The sequence below is a fragment of the Pseudophryne corroboree genome, chromosome 1 (assembly GCF_028390025.1).
Source record: "Pseudophryne corroboree isolate aPseCor3 chromosome 1, aPseCor3.hap2, whole genome shotgun sequence".
Classification (NCBI taxonomy): domain Eukaryota; kingdom Metazoa; phylum Chordata; class Amphibia; order Anura; family Myobatrachidae; genus Pseudophryne; species Pseudophryne corroboree.
The window spans coordinates 822,359,672-822,376,813 of NC_086444.1; the positions used below are offsets into that span (position 1 = coordinate 822,359,672).

A 17,142-nucleotide genomic window follows, 5' to 3' on the forward strand; every position below is an offset into this window, starting at 1 on the left:
TCCACCTGAGTACCGGGTCCGATCCAGGATATTTAACCTGGCTACAACCCGTGTCAGCCCCGCCGTTTCAACTGCACTTCGACACGGTTTATTCCCAGTTCGGATCTGTTTCCACTTAACCCGGGTAAGCACTGTAAAAGCTATTGATGTCACTTGTTACTCAGATGAAAACACGGGTAATGGCCGTTTTCACTGCACAATTACCCGGGTCATTACCGTGTTCAACCCAGGTAGCTACCCGGGTAGGATTCCAGGGTCACTCAACCCGTATTGAGCCGTTTCCACTTACTAAAAACCTGTGTTGATGCGCGCCCCCATACAAAAACACGGGTAAGTTTAGCTAGTGGAAAAGGGGTATGATGTTTGATACTTGGTTGATTCTTTGGAGATCACAGTTGGTGCAGTAGTTAGCATTACTGCCTCACAGGACTGAGATCATGAGTTAAATTCCTGGTCGTGGCACATATATGTATGGAAATTGTATGTTATCCCCGGGTTTGTGTGGGTTTCTTCATGGTTTTCCAAATAACTGCTAGTAGGTTATTGGCCGCTGACAAAAAAATGAACCCTAGTGTGTATATGTGTCTATGTGGTAGGCAATGTAGCTTGTGCTTGGACTGCTGTGAATGACTGAAATGTTATCTGTAAAGCACTGTGTAATATGTGTGCACTATATAGACAAATGTTATTAATAATAATCCTCATTGAGCTGCTGTAGATCCAGGGAGGCTGCTGCAGCAGCAGCCTCCTCTGGCTGGAAGGAGGGGGGGTGTACAAATATATTGATCGCACCCCCTCCCTGGATCTGACCCTGGCTGAGGGGCACATGGCACCAGGGCAGTAACTACGTGTGTGTCAAGTTGGCTTGGCACACAGCGCAGTTGCCCTGAGGGCGCACGGCCAGCGGCATGTAATGAGCCAAATTGACTCATTACATGCCGCCTCTGAAGTCTGCGCCGTGTGCCGCCGCCGCACTGGGGAGGAGAGCTACAGCGCCGGGCAGCGGAGAAGGAGGAGGAGGGAGGGGGACTGAAGCCGCAGCAGCGCTATTTCATTGGTAGTAAGCGCCGCTGCAGCAGCCCCCTCTCCTTCCGTATTGGCAGCCGGCGCTGCTGTGGATGCTGGAATGCGGTTCCTCCATCCCACGAGGAGCCTGACTGCCAGCGGGGAGATGGTAAGTATGTCTCTCTCTCATTCTCTCTCTCAGGGGGACACCGTCTGCCATAATGTGTAAAAAGGGGGCCTGGCTGCCGCAATGTGTAAAAAGGAGGACTGGCTGCCGCAATGTGTAAAAAGGGGGACTGGCTGCCGTAATGTGTAAAAAGGGGACGCTGTCTGCCGTAATGTGTAAAACGGGGACTGGCTGCCGCAATGTGTAAAAAGGGGGACTGGCTGCCGCAATGTGTAAAAAGGGGGACTGGCTGCCGCAATGTGTAAAAAGGGGGACTGGCTGCCGCAATGTGTAAAAAGGGGGACTGGCTACCGTAATGTGTAAAAAGGGGACGCTGTCTGCCGTAATGTGTAAAACGGGGGACTGGCTGCCGCAATGTGTAAAAAGGGGGACCGGCTGCCGTAATGTGTATAAAGGGGGACACCGTCTGCCGTAATGTGTAAAAACGGGAACGCTGTCTGCTGTAATGTGTAAAAAGGGGGACACTGTCTGCCGTAATGTATAATAGGGGCTCTACCTGGTGTAGTGGCGCTACTGTGCAGAGTAATTTGAATAATGGAGACTACTGTGCACGTAATACGAATTGCTATTATTTTGTGGCCACGCCCCTTCCCCATGAAGCCACACCCCTATATATTTTTCTTACATGGGTGGGGGGCGCCAATGTCGTTTCTTGCACACAGCGCTAAAATGCCTAGTTACGGCACTGCATGGCACCTGGAGGTAAATATTTTCTACACTTTATTTAAGGGGGTGTGGACACACCTCTGCAATTAGACCACATCCCTTTTATTATCGGGGCCAGGGAATACTTTCTACAGCCCTGGCTGGGGGGCCCCGCCTCACTCGTAGAGCAATGGTGAATAGATACTATGCAGTTACTATTCCGTGGAAGAGCAGGACTGGGGACAGCCAGCAGATCCCAGAGCGCTGGGAATGCCCTCACAATGATGAAAATGGGCGTGGTTTGTAATTGCAGCATGTCCCATGAGGCTGCACATCCCTAATTACAGGCACACGTCTGTTGTGCATGCAGCTGTCCCTCTTCCAGCCAGGATAAAGTTGGGAGGTGTGGCATGCTACAGGGTTTGATTGAACATCACCAAGATCATGGGGGAACATCAACTGGGGGGATTTAGGTATGACTTATGAAAACCAAAGACTATCCACAAGCTCAAAAAAATATTGTGCCCCTATACACAATGCACATACTTAAGCCTAGTACAGACGGGGAGATGTGGGGGGAGATGTGTGCTGAGCGATCTAGCACAGACCGCTCAGCACACATCTCTCCTCCCACTCAGCACCCAGCGGTGAAATGAGCGACCTGCTAGAATGTGCATGCATGCAGGCCAATCTAACACCTTACGATAGCGACGCGCAGAACCGCGCATCGCTGTCGCCGGCACCCCTACACACAGAGCGATGTGTTCTTAATTTCTAAGCAATCTAGTCAGATTGCTTAGAAATTAAGTGAACATCGCTCCGTGTGTACCCCCCTTTACATATGCAGGCCCAGGACTATCTGGAGACCTGTGGGCAGACCAGTTGTCAGCGCATACACAATGCAAAATGTTTACAGTACAGTGGCCAGATTTATTGCATGTTATGAACTTCCTAGAAGATGCAATAATTCTATCAGACCAATGTATCTGAGCTAAAAGGAGATTGTAAATATGAAAACATTGGCCCTCATTCCGAGTTGATCGGTCGCAAGGCGAATTTAGCAGAGTTACACACGCTAAGCCGCCGCCTACTGGGAGTGAATCTTAGCTTCTTAAAATTGCGAACGATGTATTCGCAATATTGCGATTACTAACTACTTAGCAGTTTCAGAGTAGCTCCAGACTTACTCTGCCTGTGCGATCAGTTCAGTGCTTGTCGTTCCTGGTTGACGTCACAAACACACCCAGCGTTCGCCCAGGCACTCCCACCGTTTCTCCGGCCACTCCTGCGTTTTTTCCGGAAACGGTAGCGTTTTCAGCCACACGCCCCTGAAACGCCGTGTTTCCGCCCAGTAACACCCATTTCCTGTCAATCACATTACGATCGCCGGAGCGAAGAAAAAGCCGTGAGTAAAAATACTACCTTCATAGTAAAGTTACTTGGCGCAGTCGCAGTGCGAACTTTGCGCATGCGTACTAAGCGGATTTTCACTGCGATGCGATGAAAAAGAACGAGCGAACAACTCGGAATGAGGGCCATTATACAATCCTCTGTCAGATCCTCTATTACTCTGGTGGTCTGATAGATATTGTGCAGTGTGTACCCAGCTTTAGAATCTAATGTTCCACTATAGATAAAGTAAGAATTTACTTACCGATAATTCTATTTCTCGGAGTCCGTAGTGGATGCTGGGGTTCCTGAAAGGACCATGGGGAATAGCGGCTCCGCAGGAGACAGGGCACAAAAAGTAAAGCTTTAGGATCAGGTGGTGTGCACTGGCTCCTCCCCCTATGACCCTCCTCCAAGCCTCAGTTAGGATACTGTGCCCGGACGAGCGTACACAATAAGGAAGGATTTTGAATCCCGGGTAAGACTCATACCAGCCACACCAATCACACTGTACAACCTGTGATCTGAACCCAGTTAACAGTATGATAACAGCGGAGCCTCTGAAAAGATGGCTCACAACAATAATAACCCGATTTTTGTAACTATGTACAAGTATTGCAGATAATCCGCACTTGGGATGGGCGCCCAGCATCCACTACGGACTCCGAGAAATAGAATTATCGGTAAGTAAATTCTTATTTTCTCTATCGTCCTAGTGGATGCTGGGGTTCCTGAAAGGACCATGGGGATTATACCAAAGCTCCCAAACGGGCGGGAGAGTGCGGATGACTCTGCAGCACCGAATGAGAGAACTCCAGGTCCTCCTTAGCCAGGGTATCAAATTTGTAGGATTTTACAAACGTGTTTGCCCCTGACTAAGTAGCCGCTCGGCAAAGTTGTAAAGCCGAGACCCCTCGGGCAGCCGCCCAAGATGAGCCCACCTTCCTTGTGGAATGGGCATTTACATATTTTGGCTGTGGCAGGCCTGCCACAGAATGTGCAAGCTGAATTGTATTACACATCCAACTAGCAATAGTCTGCTTAGAAGCAAGAGCACCCAGTTTGTTGGGTGCATACAGGATAACAGCAAGTCAGTTTTCCTGACTCCAGCCATCCTGGAACCTATATTTTCAGGGCCCTGACAACATCTAGCAACTTGGAGTCCTCCAAGTCCTTAGTAGGCGCAAGGCACCACAATAAGCTGGTTCAGGTGAAACACTGACACCACCTTAGGGAGAGAACTGGGGACGAGTCCGCAGCTCTGCCCCGTCCGAATGGACAAACAGATATGGGCTTTTTTGAGAAAAAAACCACCAATTTGACACTCGCCTGGCCCAGGCCAGGGCCAAGAGCATGGTCACTTTTCATGTGAGATGCTTCAAATCCACAGATCTGACTGGTTTTAAACCAATGTGATTTGAGGAATCCCAGAACTACGTTGAGATCCCACAGTGCCACTGGAGGCACAAAAGGGGGTTGTATATGCAATACTCCCTTGACAAACTTCTGGACTTCAGGAACTGAAGCCAATTCTTTCTGGAAGAAAATCGACAGGGCCGAAATTTGAACCTTAATGGACCCCAATTTGAGGCCCATAGACACTCCTGTTTGCAGGAAATGCAGGAATCGACCGAGTTGAAATTTCTTCGTGGGGCCTTCCTGGCCTCACACCACGCAACATATTTTCGCCCCATGTGGTGATAATGTTGTGCGGTCACCTCCTTCCTGGCTTTTACCAGGGTAGGAATGACCTCTTCCGGAATGCCTTTTTTCCCTTAGGATCCGGCGTTCCACCGCCATGCCGTCAAACGCAGCTGCGGTAAGTCTTGGAACAGACATGGTACTTGCTGAAGCAAGTCCCTTCTTAGCGGCAGAGGCCATAAGTCCTCTGTGAGCATCTCTTGAAGTTCCGGGTACCAAGTCCTTCTTGGCCAATCCGGAGCCATGAGTATAGTTCTTACTCCTCTACGTCTTATAATTCTCAGTACCTTAGGTATGAGAAGCAGAGGAGGGAACACATACACCGACTGGTACACCCACGGTGTTACCAGAACGTCCACAGCTATTGCCTGAGGGTCTCTTGACCTGGCGCAATACCTGTCCCGTTTTTTGTTCAGACGGGACGCCATCATGTCCACCTTTGGTATTTCCCAACGGTTCACAATCATGTGGAAAAACTTCCCGATGAAGTTTCCACTCTCCCGGGTGGAGGTCGTGCCTGCTGAGGAAGTCTGCTTCCCAGTTTCCATTCCCGGAATGAAACACTGCTGACAGTGCTATCACATGATTTTCCGTCCAGCGAAAAGTCCTTGCAGTTTTTGCCATTGCCCTCCTGCTTCTTGTGCCGCCCTGTCTGTTTACGTGGGCGACTGCCGTGATGTTTTTCCCACTGGATCAATACCGGCTGACCTTGAAGCAGAGGTCTTGCTAAGCTTAGAGCATTATAAAATTACCCTTAGCTCCAGTATATTTATGTGGAGAAAAATCTCCAGACTTGATCACACTCCCTGGAAATTTTTTCCTTGTGTGACTGCTCCCCAGCCTCTCGGGCTGGCCTCCGTGGTCACCAGCATCCAATCCTGAATGCCGAATCTGCGGCCCTCTAGAAGATGAGCACTCTGTAACCACCACAGGAGAGACACCCTTGTCCTTGGATATAGGGTTATCCGCTGATGCATCTGAAGATGCGATCCGGACCATTTGTCCAGCAGATCCCACTGAAAAGTTCTTGCGTGAAATCTGCCGAATGGAATTGCTTCGTAGGAAGCCTCTTTTCCTGGTTTTAGGAGGTTCCTGACTAGCTCGGATAACTCCCTGGCTTTCTCTTCCGGGAGAAACACCTTTTTCTGGACTGTGTCCAGACTCATCCCTAGGCACAGCAGACGTGTCGTCGGGAACAGCTGCGATTTTGGAATATTTAGAATCCACCCGTGCTGTTGTAGCAGTATCCGAGATAGTGCTACTCCGACCTCCAACTGTTCCCTGGACTTTGCCCTTATCAGGAGATCGTCCAAGTAAGGGATAATTAAGACGCCTTTTCTTTGAAGAAGAATCATCATTTCGGCCATTACCTTGGTAAAGACCCGGGGTGCCGTGGACAATCCAAACGGCAGCGTCTGAAACTGATAGTGACAGTTCTGTACCACGAACCTGAAGTACCCTTAGTGAGAAGGGCAAATTTGGGACATGGAGGTAAGCATCCCTGATGTCCCGGGACACTATATAGTCCCCTTCTTCCTGGTTCGTTATCACTGCTCTGAGTGACTCCATCTTGATTTGAACCTTTGTAAGTGTTCAAATTTTTTTAGATTTAGAATAGGTCTCACCTAGCCTTCTGGCTTCAGTACCACAATATAGTGTGGAATAATACCCCTTTCCTTGTTGTAGGAGGGGTAATTTGATTATCACCTGCTGGGAATACAGCTTGTGAATTGTTTCCCATACTGCCTCCTTGTCGGAGGGAGACCTTGGTAAAGCAGACTTCAGGAGCCTGCGAGGGGGAAACGTCTCGACATTCCAATCTGTACCCCTGGGATACTACTTGTAGGATCCAGGGGTCCTGTACGGTCCCAGCGTCATGCTGAGAGCTTGGCAGAAGCGGTGAAAGGCTTCTGTTCCTGGGAATGGGCTGCCTGCTGCAGTCTTCTTCCCTTTCCTCTATCCCTGGGCAGATATGACTCTTATAGGGACGAAAGGACTGAGGCTGAAAAGACGGTGTCTTTTTCTGCAGAGATGTGACTTAGGGTAAAAACGGTGGATTTTCCAGCAGTTGCCGTGGCCACCAGGTCCGATGGACCGACCCCAAATAACTCCTCTTCCTTTATACGGCAATACACCTTTGTGCCGTTTGGAATCTGCATCACCTGACCACTGTCGTGTCCATAAACATCTTGTGGCAGATATGGACATCGCACTTACTCTTGATGCCAGAGTGCAAATATCCCTCTGTGCATCTCGTATATATAGAAATGCATCCTTTAAATGCTCTATAGTCAATAAAATACTGTCCCTGTCAAGGGTATCAATATTTCTAGTCAGGGAATCCGACCAAGCCATCCCAGCTCTGCACATCCAGGTTGAGGCGATCGCTGGTCGCAGTATAACACCAGTATGTGTGTATATACTTTTTATGATATTTTCCAGCCTCCTGTCAGCTGGCTCCTTGAGGACGGCCCTATCTATAGACGGTACCGCCACTTGTTTTGATAAGCGTGTGAGCGCCTTATCCACCCTAAGGGGTGTTTCCCAACGCGCCCTAACTTCTGGCGGGAAAGGGTATACCGCCAATAATTTTCTATCGGGGGGAACCCACGCATCATCACACACTTCCTTTAATTTATCTGATTCAGGAAAAACTACAGGTAGTTTTTTCACATCCCACATAATACCCTCTTTTGTGGTACTTGTAGTATCAGAAATATGTAACACCTCCTTCATTGCCCTTAACATGTAACGTGTGGCCCTAAAGGGAAATACGTTTGTTTCTTCACCGTCGACACTGAAATCAGTGTCCGTGTCTGTGTCTGTCGACCGACTGAGGTAAAAGGACGTTTTAACGCCCCTGACGGTGTTTGAGACGCCTGGACAGGTACTAATTTGTTTGCCAGCCGTCTCATGTCGCCAACCGACCTTGCAGCGTGTTGACATTATCACGTAATTCCATAAATAAGCCATCCATTCCGGTGTCGACTCCCTAGAGAGTGACATCACCATTACAGGCAATTTGCTCCGCCTCCTCACCAACATCGTCCTCATACATGTCGACACACACGTACCGACATATAGCACACACACACAGGGAATGCTCTGATAGAGGACAGGACCCCACTAGCCCCTTGGGGAGACAGAGGGAGAGTTTGCCAGCACACACCAAAGCGCTATATTTTACAGGGATAGCCTTATAATAAGTGCTCCCTTATAGCTGCTTTTATAAAATCACAATTTCGCCAAATTTTGCCCCCCCTCTCTTGATTTAACCCTGTTTCTGTAGTGCAGTGCAGGGGAGAGCCTGGGAGCCTTCCTGACCAGCGGAACTGTGTGAGGAAATGGCGCTGTGTGCTGAGGAGATAGGCCCCGCCCCTTTTTCGGCGGGCTCGTCTCCCGCTCTTTAACGGATTCTGGCAGGGGTTAAATATCTCCATATAGCCCCCGGAGGCTATATGTGAGGTATTTTATGCCAAAAAATAGGTTTACATTGCTTCCCAGGGCGCCCCCCCCCAGCGCCCTGCACCCTCAGTGACTGCCGTGTGAAGTGTGCTGAGAGCAATGGCGCACAGCTGCAGTGCTGTGCGCTACCTTAAGAAGACTGAGGAGTCTTCTGCCGCCGATTCTGGACCTTCTTCTCTTTTCAGCATCTGCAAGGGGGCCGGCGGCGAGGCTCCGGTGACCATCCAGGCTGTACCTGTGATCGTCCCTCTGGAGCTAATGTCCAGTAGCCAAAGAAGCCAATCCATCCTGCACGCAGGTGAGTTCACTTCTTCTCCCCTAAGTCCCTCGATGCAGTGATCCTGTTGCCAGCAGGACTCACTGTAAAATAAAAAACCTAAGCTAAACTTTTCTAAGCAGCTCTTTAGGAGAGCCACCTAGATTGCACCCTTCTCGGCCGGGCACAAAAACCTAACTGAGGCTTGGAGGAGGGTCATAGGGGGAGGAGCCAGTGCACACCACCTGATCCTAAAGCTTTACTTTTTGTGCCCTGTCTCCTGCGGAGCCGCTATTCCCCATGGTCCTTTCAGGAACCCCAGCATCCACTAGGACGATAGAGAAAGACTCTTATTTTGTCTGGTACTGGCAGACAGGTTTATTACTTACTTTACTACATAACAGGTGAACTGGAAAGCATTTCTGCCTGCAGGTCCCTCGCAGCATGATAAATCTTGACCATAGACTAGTAACCCTTATATCTCTTACTTACATCATGACAAATCATTACACTCACCTCCTGTTCCCACACACGTAGGACAGCATTCCCCAGGAGCTACAGTCTCCACTTCTCCTGCTTTGCAGATTAGCCTGGGACAGGGTTTTGAGGCACATGTTACTTTTCCATGCACACATGTGCACAAAATGCATTTGGAGTGTATCCACTGTGTACCGTGCTGTAATAATAATAATAATAATAATAAAAAACATCAATTACAAATATGCAACATGCAATTATCATCACCATCTATATCTGTTCAAACAAGTATCACTCGCATTTGTCTTATTATTTTTATAATTTTTTTTTAAATAATCAATGTACAATTTAGATCTAAAAAGTTCAGCGCAATAAGTAGTATTATTGTTATTTATAGTGGTCAGAGCAAATATTATTATTATTTGTAGTGTACAAATGGCAACACAATAAGACAGTATGGGATAAAAACCTATATAGTACAATACCATACAGTTGACAATTAATAAATACTGTAGTACACAACCAGAGCCGGCCCTAACCAATATGATGCCCTAGGCAAGATTTTGGCTGGTCCCCCTAGCACCACCGCTGGTTCCGCCTCTGACCTTGCACTTCTTTCACAGCACCCATCACCCCTCATCCATAGCAGTCCTTATTTTGGTTTTTGTACCCCATATATTTTAAATAGGAACAGTTCGCACATTTGGCGCACAGCCCAAAAGGGATGTGTTTTTGCTGGCAAGGGGCATGGCCACACAATAGTAACCCCAATTCCAATTACGCCACAAAGTACTGCACTTTATTCACATTTGATCATGCAATAGTTTCCATAATTCATATTACATCCACAGTAGTATCACTTTACCTTACAAACATTACTCCTCACAGTAGAGCCCCTTATTCACATTACATCACACTGAATTGCTCCTTATTCACATTACACCACACTCTATTGCTCTTTATTCACATTAAAACGACACAGTAGTGCCCTTTCTATACGCAATGCCACATAGTAGAGTACCTTAAACACATAATGCCACACAGTAATGCCCCTAACACATATGAGACACATTATTAATGTCCTTATAAACATAATGGGGGAGTCAAATGTCTGGAAAGTCGGTTAGGTGTCTGTTTTTTTCCTGTCTATTAGACTCCCAACTGACTTTTCAAACATTTGAATCTGCCCCAATGTGCCTTACACATTATGACAACCTTTATTAATGCCCTTTTACACATAATGTCCCTTACACACATGCCGCACATTATTAATGCCCTTATACACATAATGACACACATAGTTCCCCCTACACATTTGCTGCACATTATTAGTGCCCCTATACACATAATGACACACATACAGTAGTACCCTGTTACACATATGCCGCACATTATTAATGCCCTTATACACATGACACATATAGTGCCCCTTACACATATGTTGCACATTATTAATGCATTTTTCCATGACACACATAATGCTCCTTACACATATTCCGAACACTACTGCACAACCAACCCATTCACATGCACACAGCGCTCACACTGCCACTAACACTGTGACCTCTGCCTCTGCTTGGATACAAATGTGTCCTCATAAATCTTGCCTCAATGCTAATGTCAGGCACATTTTTTTTTATGAAAATGCATCTTATTTGCATTGCTATGTGGCTAGGATGCACAAGCAGCTTCTGCTGATTAAAATGATATGCAGCATACCTATATACTGTGTGAGACTGTGGCTGTATCTGCATATGAAATGCTACACACAGAATATAGGCATGCTGCATATCATTTTAAATCAGCAGAAGCTGCTGATGCCCCTAGGCATATCAAATGCCCTAGGCAATTGCCTAGTTTGCCTATGTATATGGCTGGCTCTGACCACAACTCTTAGCAAAGCCACTGATGCAAGGGGTGCCATGGAAATAGTGGTAAGAGTGGAGTCCAGGGGCAGAGAGCCCAAGAAGGGGGTGTAGACTAGTATAGCTGGTGTGTAAGAGAAGTAGGTCATGAGAACAGGAGGGAGGAGGACCCTGTACACAGACCTTACAGTCTAAACGGAAGGGGAAGGCAAACTGAAGACATAATGAGCCCAATAAATTCTAGAGCAAATGTGGAGTCAATAATAATAGTAAATGATAAAATTGATCACAATAAACTGGCAAGATGAATACCTATAAAACAATAGTGAGGGTGTCCTATTAGCCATGATATGGCAGTTTTGCAATAAATTCAGTATCCTATTAGCGGCGATAAGTTATTGCCGATAAGTCTCCATAGGGTTTATCGCAGATTTCTCTTCACCATTTTAGAGCTGGTGATAAGTAGTGCAAAATCCCTATTTTAAGCTAAAAATGTCAGGCTTTGAATCAGAACGCCTGGGACACCCCCCCCCCCCCCCCCCCCCCCACACACACACCCCCTTCCCCAAAGACTAATTAGGCACATAAAAGTTCTTAATTATTTTTAATTCGCCAATAATGAAATTCCATTTTTGGAGTAAAAAAATGCAAAGTGATAGAAATTGGGGTACAAGGTACTGGACAGGTATACTGGGGTGCTTTATGAGTGGGACAAGGGGTTATAGACTTGCAGGTGAGTGTAATCGGTCCGTTTCCACTTTGTTTTAAAAGTTCCCTAAAATGACCCAAATATATATTTATACCCATTTTTGTGTATCCTAAATTTAAGGAGAGCACTTATTTTGCTGGAAAAAAATGTTTTCTTTCATTTTTCAGCATTTTTTTTTTAAATGCATATAGCAGCCATTTGACACAGTTTAATGACACCAATTAGTTATATTATGGCCACTAATAGACTTCTATAATGTTTTCCAATATTAGTATGTCATTTTTGGGGCTACAGGCACATTTCCCCACTTCTTCCTATGCTTTTGCCATTATGTAATAGGATAGGTGTGATATATGGAGCGTGCAGACTGCTATAACCCAATTTTTCCGGAGATCGGTGTAATAACATTAGCCGTGATCGTGAATCGCATTACGTGGATACCCCCCTAGGTCTCAAAAGCCTGTTTTTTTCCATTAACATCCTAGTCTAGAGGGTTCTGGGAAAAATGGTTGCCCTAGGTAAGGTTGACAGTCATTGGTCGGCATGGGAAAATGGTCAATACCGGACAGGTCGATTCTTGAAAATGTCGACACAGTTTTTTTACAGTTTTTGGTGTCGTCTTTTGTGTAACGTGACCAGGAACCTCAATTAGTGTACCGCGTCCCGTTGCTCCGCTACCGCTGCGCTTGGCACCGGTTACTATTTACAATCATAGTTCACGTGGATGGTAAAGTATGAAAAAGTTAAAAAAAATGTTTTTTTTTATTAAAAAAAGCCATGTCAACCTGTCCTGCGTCAACCATTTTAATATGTCAACCATGTCAGTGTCGACCTATTGACTCCAGATACCGTCTAGAGATACTGGATCTGATTTTCAGTTAGGTGTAAATCCATTTAGAATCTCCAAGGACCTAGCTTAGAATGGTAACTAAATTCCAGCAATCCTATGCTTCCTCCTCTGCTTTCGTAAAACAATGCTGCCACCCTCTCCGTACAAACTCGCACCGGTGTCTGCCACTTCTATCTTTTCCAGGAAAGCCTGATTTGATTTATCCATCTTATTTGACAAATTGTTCATGCTGGGCTAAGCACTGAGCTAATGTAAAATGAAGCTGAAACCATGTGGCTTTGGCTGCATTAGCAAGTGAGATGTAGCAAAACCACATTCATCCTTTTCATTGTTCTATTGCATTATTTCATAATTGAAGACAGCACTGCTGTAACTTCTGCTTTAGAGTTTTCAGGAAAACCAAAGTATAACATGGTTTCTAACCTATACAGACTATTTTCGAGGTTATCTAAAATCACTTTCTAACCTATACAGACTATTTTCGAGGTTATCTAAAATCACAACACATTTCAGTTTGAATTTGCAATTTTCATACTCATGATTACAACAGTTGTATGATCCGCTGCAAAAGACAAAAGTGCCCAGCAAGTAAAGAGTTAAAAAGGCAATCAGCAGCATTGGGTAGTACTACTTGGTGGTAATTAACAGCGGCCTTTACTTTCCAGCACAAATTGTGTGTTATGCCTCTATCACCAGAGAGAAGGTTACATTTTCAGTCACCTTAGCCTTTCATTAAATTGGATACACTTTTCCTGACAGGAGGATTAATGGTCTATACGTTAGGCCTTTCTAAAGCTGCAGCAGAGAGACCTTAGCAGCATGAGGAAAGCATTCACAGCGGTGATTAGTGCTGTCTTCATGACCTGTGCACCAAATTCAGTGGCACCGTGCCAAGTTCCCAGCCTCACAGCTTCTGGGGCAAAATGTTCATCTGAAGGTAGGTCATGTGGAAACAAAAATCCTAACCTACACTGACCCAATATCTGTGTACTATAAACAATGATGCCTCACTGGGCTCCCAAATACTTCATAACCAGGGCTGGCATTAATACCAAAATAACATAATGTGGAGGGAAAATAACAATCTCTGTTATTCCAATGGCCTAGCTTAGTTTAGACTATGCTGTAGGTAATAAAAGATACAGCAAAGCTTAAAGATTAACTATTTCCTGGTGCCATAGCTTAAACAATCTTTTTAGCATATGCATACATAGGGGCAGTGGCGTAACTACTGCCCCCGCAGCCCTCGCGGTGGTTTGGGGGCGAGGGGCTGCGGGAGCGCAGCCACTGATTTAGCGCAGATTGACATGCAGACGAGCGTCCGCATGTCAATCTGCTCTCACTATCCCTCCCTGCTGTAAGGAGGGACACGGAGGGCACAGCGCGCGCCTCTCCTGTGTCCCTCCTGCGTCTCCGGCTGGTCTAATAAAGGAAGTGCCGTTCGTGAGCTCCGATTGGCTCACGAACCGGCACTTCCTTTAACAGACCCGCCGGAAACCCAGGAGGGACACAGGAGAGGCGCGCGCTGTGCCCTCCGTGTCCCTCCAACACAAAACAGAGGGGGAGCGCGGGGGAGCGGGGGCACGCACTGGGGGAGCATATGTGCACTGAGGGGGCATATAAGGCACTGGGGGGTGTATGTGTACCTGGCACATGGGGGGGGGCTATATTTGGCACTGGGGGCACGTGAGTACCTGGCACTGTGGGGGAATATCTGGCACTGGGGGCATATGTGGCACTGGGGGGGTATATGTGTACTTGGCACATGGGGGGGCTATATTGGCACTGGGGGCATGTGAGTACCTGGCGCTGTGGGGGAATATCTGGCACTGGGGGCATATGTGGCACTGGGGGGGTATATGTGTACCTGGCACATGGGGGGGCTATATTTGGCACTGGTGGCATGTGAGTACCTGGCACTGTGGGGGAATATTTGGCACTGGGGACATATGTGGCACTGGGAGCACAGCCCTAGCAACAAGCACTACCCCCTAGCAACGAGCATGACACCCAGTGCATGAAACCCCTGGCAACGAGAATGGCACCCAGTGCATGAAACACCTGGCAACGAGCATGAAACCCAGTAAATGAAACCCCTGGCAACGAGCATGACACCCTGAGCATGAAAACTTCTGGCACCGTGCATGGAACCAAGAGCATGAAACCCCTGGCAACGAGCAGGTAATTTAAAAGTAATTAGAAGCCTTACTGTAGGACTTAATGTGTAATGGGCATTACGGTGTGTGGCATAATGAATCACGGACATTGCGGTGTGTGTCATAATGTGTCACAGGCATTACGGTGTGTGGCATACTATATCACGGGCATTGTGGTATGTGGTATAATGTCTCAGGGGCATTGCAGTGTGGCATAATGTATAACGGGCATTGCGGTGTGTGGCATAGGGTATAACAGGCATTGCGGTATGTGTCACAGGCATTACGGTGTATGGTATACTATATCACGGGCATTGTGATATGTGGTATAATGTCTCAGGGTCATTGCAGTGTGTGGCATAATGTGTCAGGCATTACGGTGTGTTGTATACTATATCACGGGCATTGTGGTATGTGGTATAATGTCTCAGGGTCATTGCAGTGTGGCATAATGTATAACGGGCATTGCGGTGTGTGGCATAGGGTATAACGGGCATTGCGGTATGTGTCAGGCATTACGGTGTGTTGTATACTACATCACGGGCATTGTGGTATGTGGTATATTGTCTCAGGGTCATTGCAGTGTGTGTCATAATGTGTCACAGGCATTGTATGTGCTATAATGTATCAGGGGCATTGCAGTGTGTAGCATAATGTATAACGGGCATTGCGATTCCTGTCATAATGTGTCACAGGCATTACGGTGTGTGGCATAATGTGTTGGGGGCATTACGGTGTGTGGCATAATGTGTCGGGGGCATTATGGTGTGTGCATATTGTGTCATGTGCATTATTGTGTGTGGCATAATGTCTAAGGGCCATTGCAGTATGTGGCATAATGTATACTGGGCATTACTATAAGGAGGAAAAATGACAAATAATGTAAGGGGCATGAATCAGGATTATTTTTCTTTCCTGTGGTGGCCAACGTCTGGGCGTGCAGGTTGCAAAACTGGGGTATAAGGTAGTCTTTTCCTGCAATGCCACGCCCCTTTATGCGAAGCCACACCCCCTTTTTGCGGCGTGGGCATATTTGTCCCTTTAATAGTGCCAATTATGGGGGATGGGGGGAGAGAAAAATTTCTAGTTACGCCACTGCATAGGGGGTTATTCAGGTTTGTTAGCAAACCAAAATAGCACACTACTTGGCAAAACCATGTTGCACTGCAGGTGGGTCAGATGTAATATGTGCAGAGAGAGTTAAATTTGGGTTTGTTATTTTGTTTCTGTGCAGGGTAAATACTGGCTGCTTTATTTTTACACTGCAATTTAGATTTCAGTTTGAACACACCCCAACCCAAATCCAACTCTCTCTGCACATGTTACATCTTCCCCACCTGAAGTGCAACATAGTTTTGCACATTAAGGTGCTTTTTTTATTTGCTAACACACCTGAATAACCCTCTCTGCATGCATATGCTGAAAAGCTTGTCTTAACTATGGCAGCTGTGTACTAGGCCAGAATGACAGCTATAACAAGATAAGTATATATCTGAAAAAATACAATTTTACTCACCGGTAAATCTATTTCTCGTAGTCCGTAGTGGATGCTGGGGACTCCGTAAGGACCATGGGGATTAGACGGGCTCCGCAGGAGACTGGGCACTCTAAAGAAAGATTTAGTACTACCTGGTGTGCACTGGCTCCTCCCTCTATGCCCCTCCTCCAGACCTCAGTTAAGGAAACTGTGCCCGGAAGAGCTGACATTACAAGGAAAGGATTTTGGAATCCAGGGTAAGACTCATACCAACCACACCAATCACACCGTATAACTCGTGATAAACTTACCCAGTTAACTGTATGAACAACAACAGAGCATCAAACAACAGATGCCAACATAACATAACCTTTTTATTAAGCAATAACTATATACACGTATTGCAGAAAGTCCGCACTTGGGACGGGCGCCCAGGATCCACTACGGACTACGAGAAATAGATTTACCGGTGAGTAAAATCTTATTTTCTCTAACGTCCTAGTGGATGCTGGGGACTCCGTAAGGACCATGGGGATTATACCAAAGCTCCCAAACGGGTGGGAGAGTGCGGATGACTCTGCAGCACCGAATGGACAAACACAAGGTCCTCCTCAGCCAGGGTATCAAACTTATAGAACTTTGCAAAGGTGTTTGAACCCGACCAAGTAGCTGCTCGGGAAAGTTGTAATGCCGAGACCCCTCGGGCAGCCGCCCAAGAAGAGCCCACTTTCCTTGTGGAATGGGCTTTCACTGATTTTGGATGCGGCAAACCAGCCGCAGAATGAGCCTGCTGAATCGTGTTACAGATCCAGCGAGCAATAGTCTGCTTTATAGCAGGAGCACCCAGCTTGTTGGATGCATACAGGATAAACAGCGGGGTAAATTTACTAAGATTCGTGTTTTCCCGTTTGAGGTCAAAGTTCAATCACGAATGACATCGAAAGTGTAAAACTGCAACTT

The 17,142-nt window shown here is 46.7% G+C and overlaps 1 protein-coding gene across 1 annotated transcript in view; it reads right to left on the bottom strand.

Moving 5' to 3' along the window:
* The window catches only part of FRAS1 (Fraser extracellular matrix complex subunit 1), an 887,592-nt gene that overhangs the window by 521,826 nt on the left and 348,624 nt on the right, over positions 1 to 17,142 (bottom strand). The window contains exon 5 of the mRNA XM_063919583.1: positions 9,165 to 9,324. Within this exon, the coding sequence (XP_063775653.1) occupies positions 9,165 to 9,324 (160 nt within the window). The remainder of the gene's footprint in view (positions 1 to 9,164; positions 9,325 to 17,142) is intronic.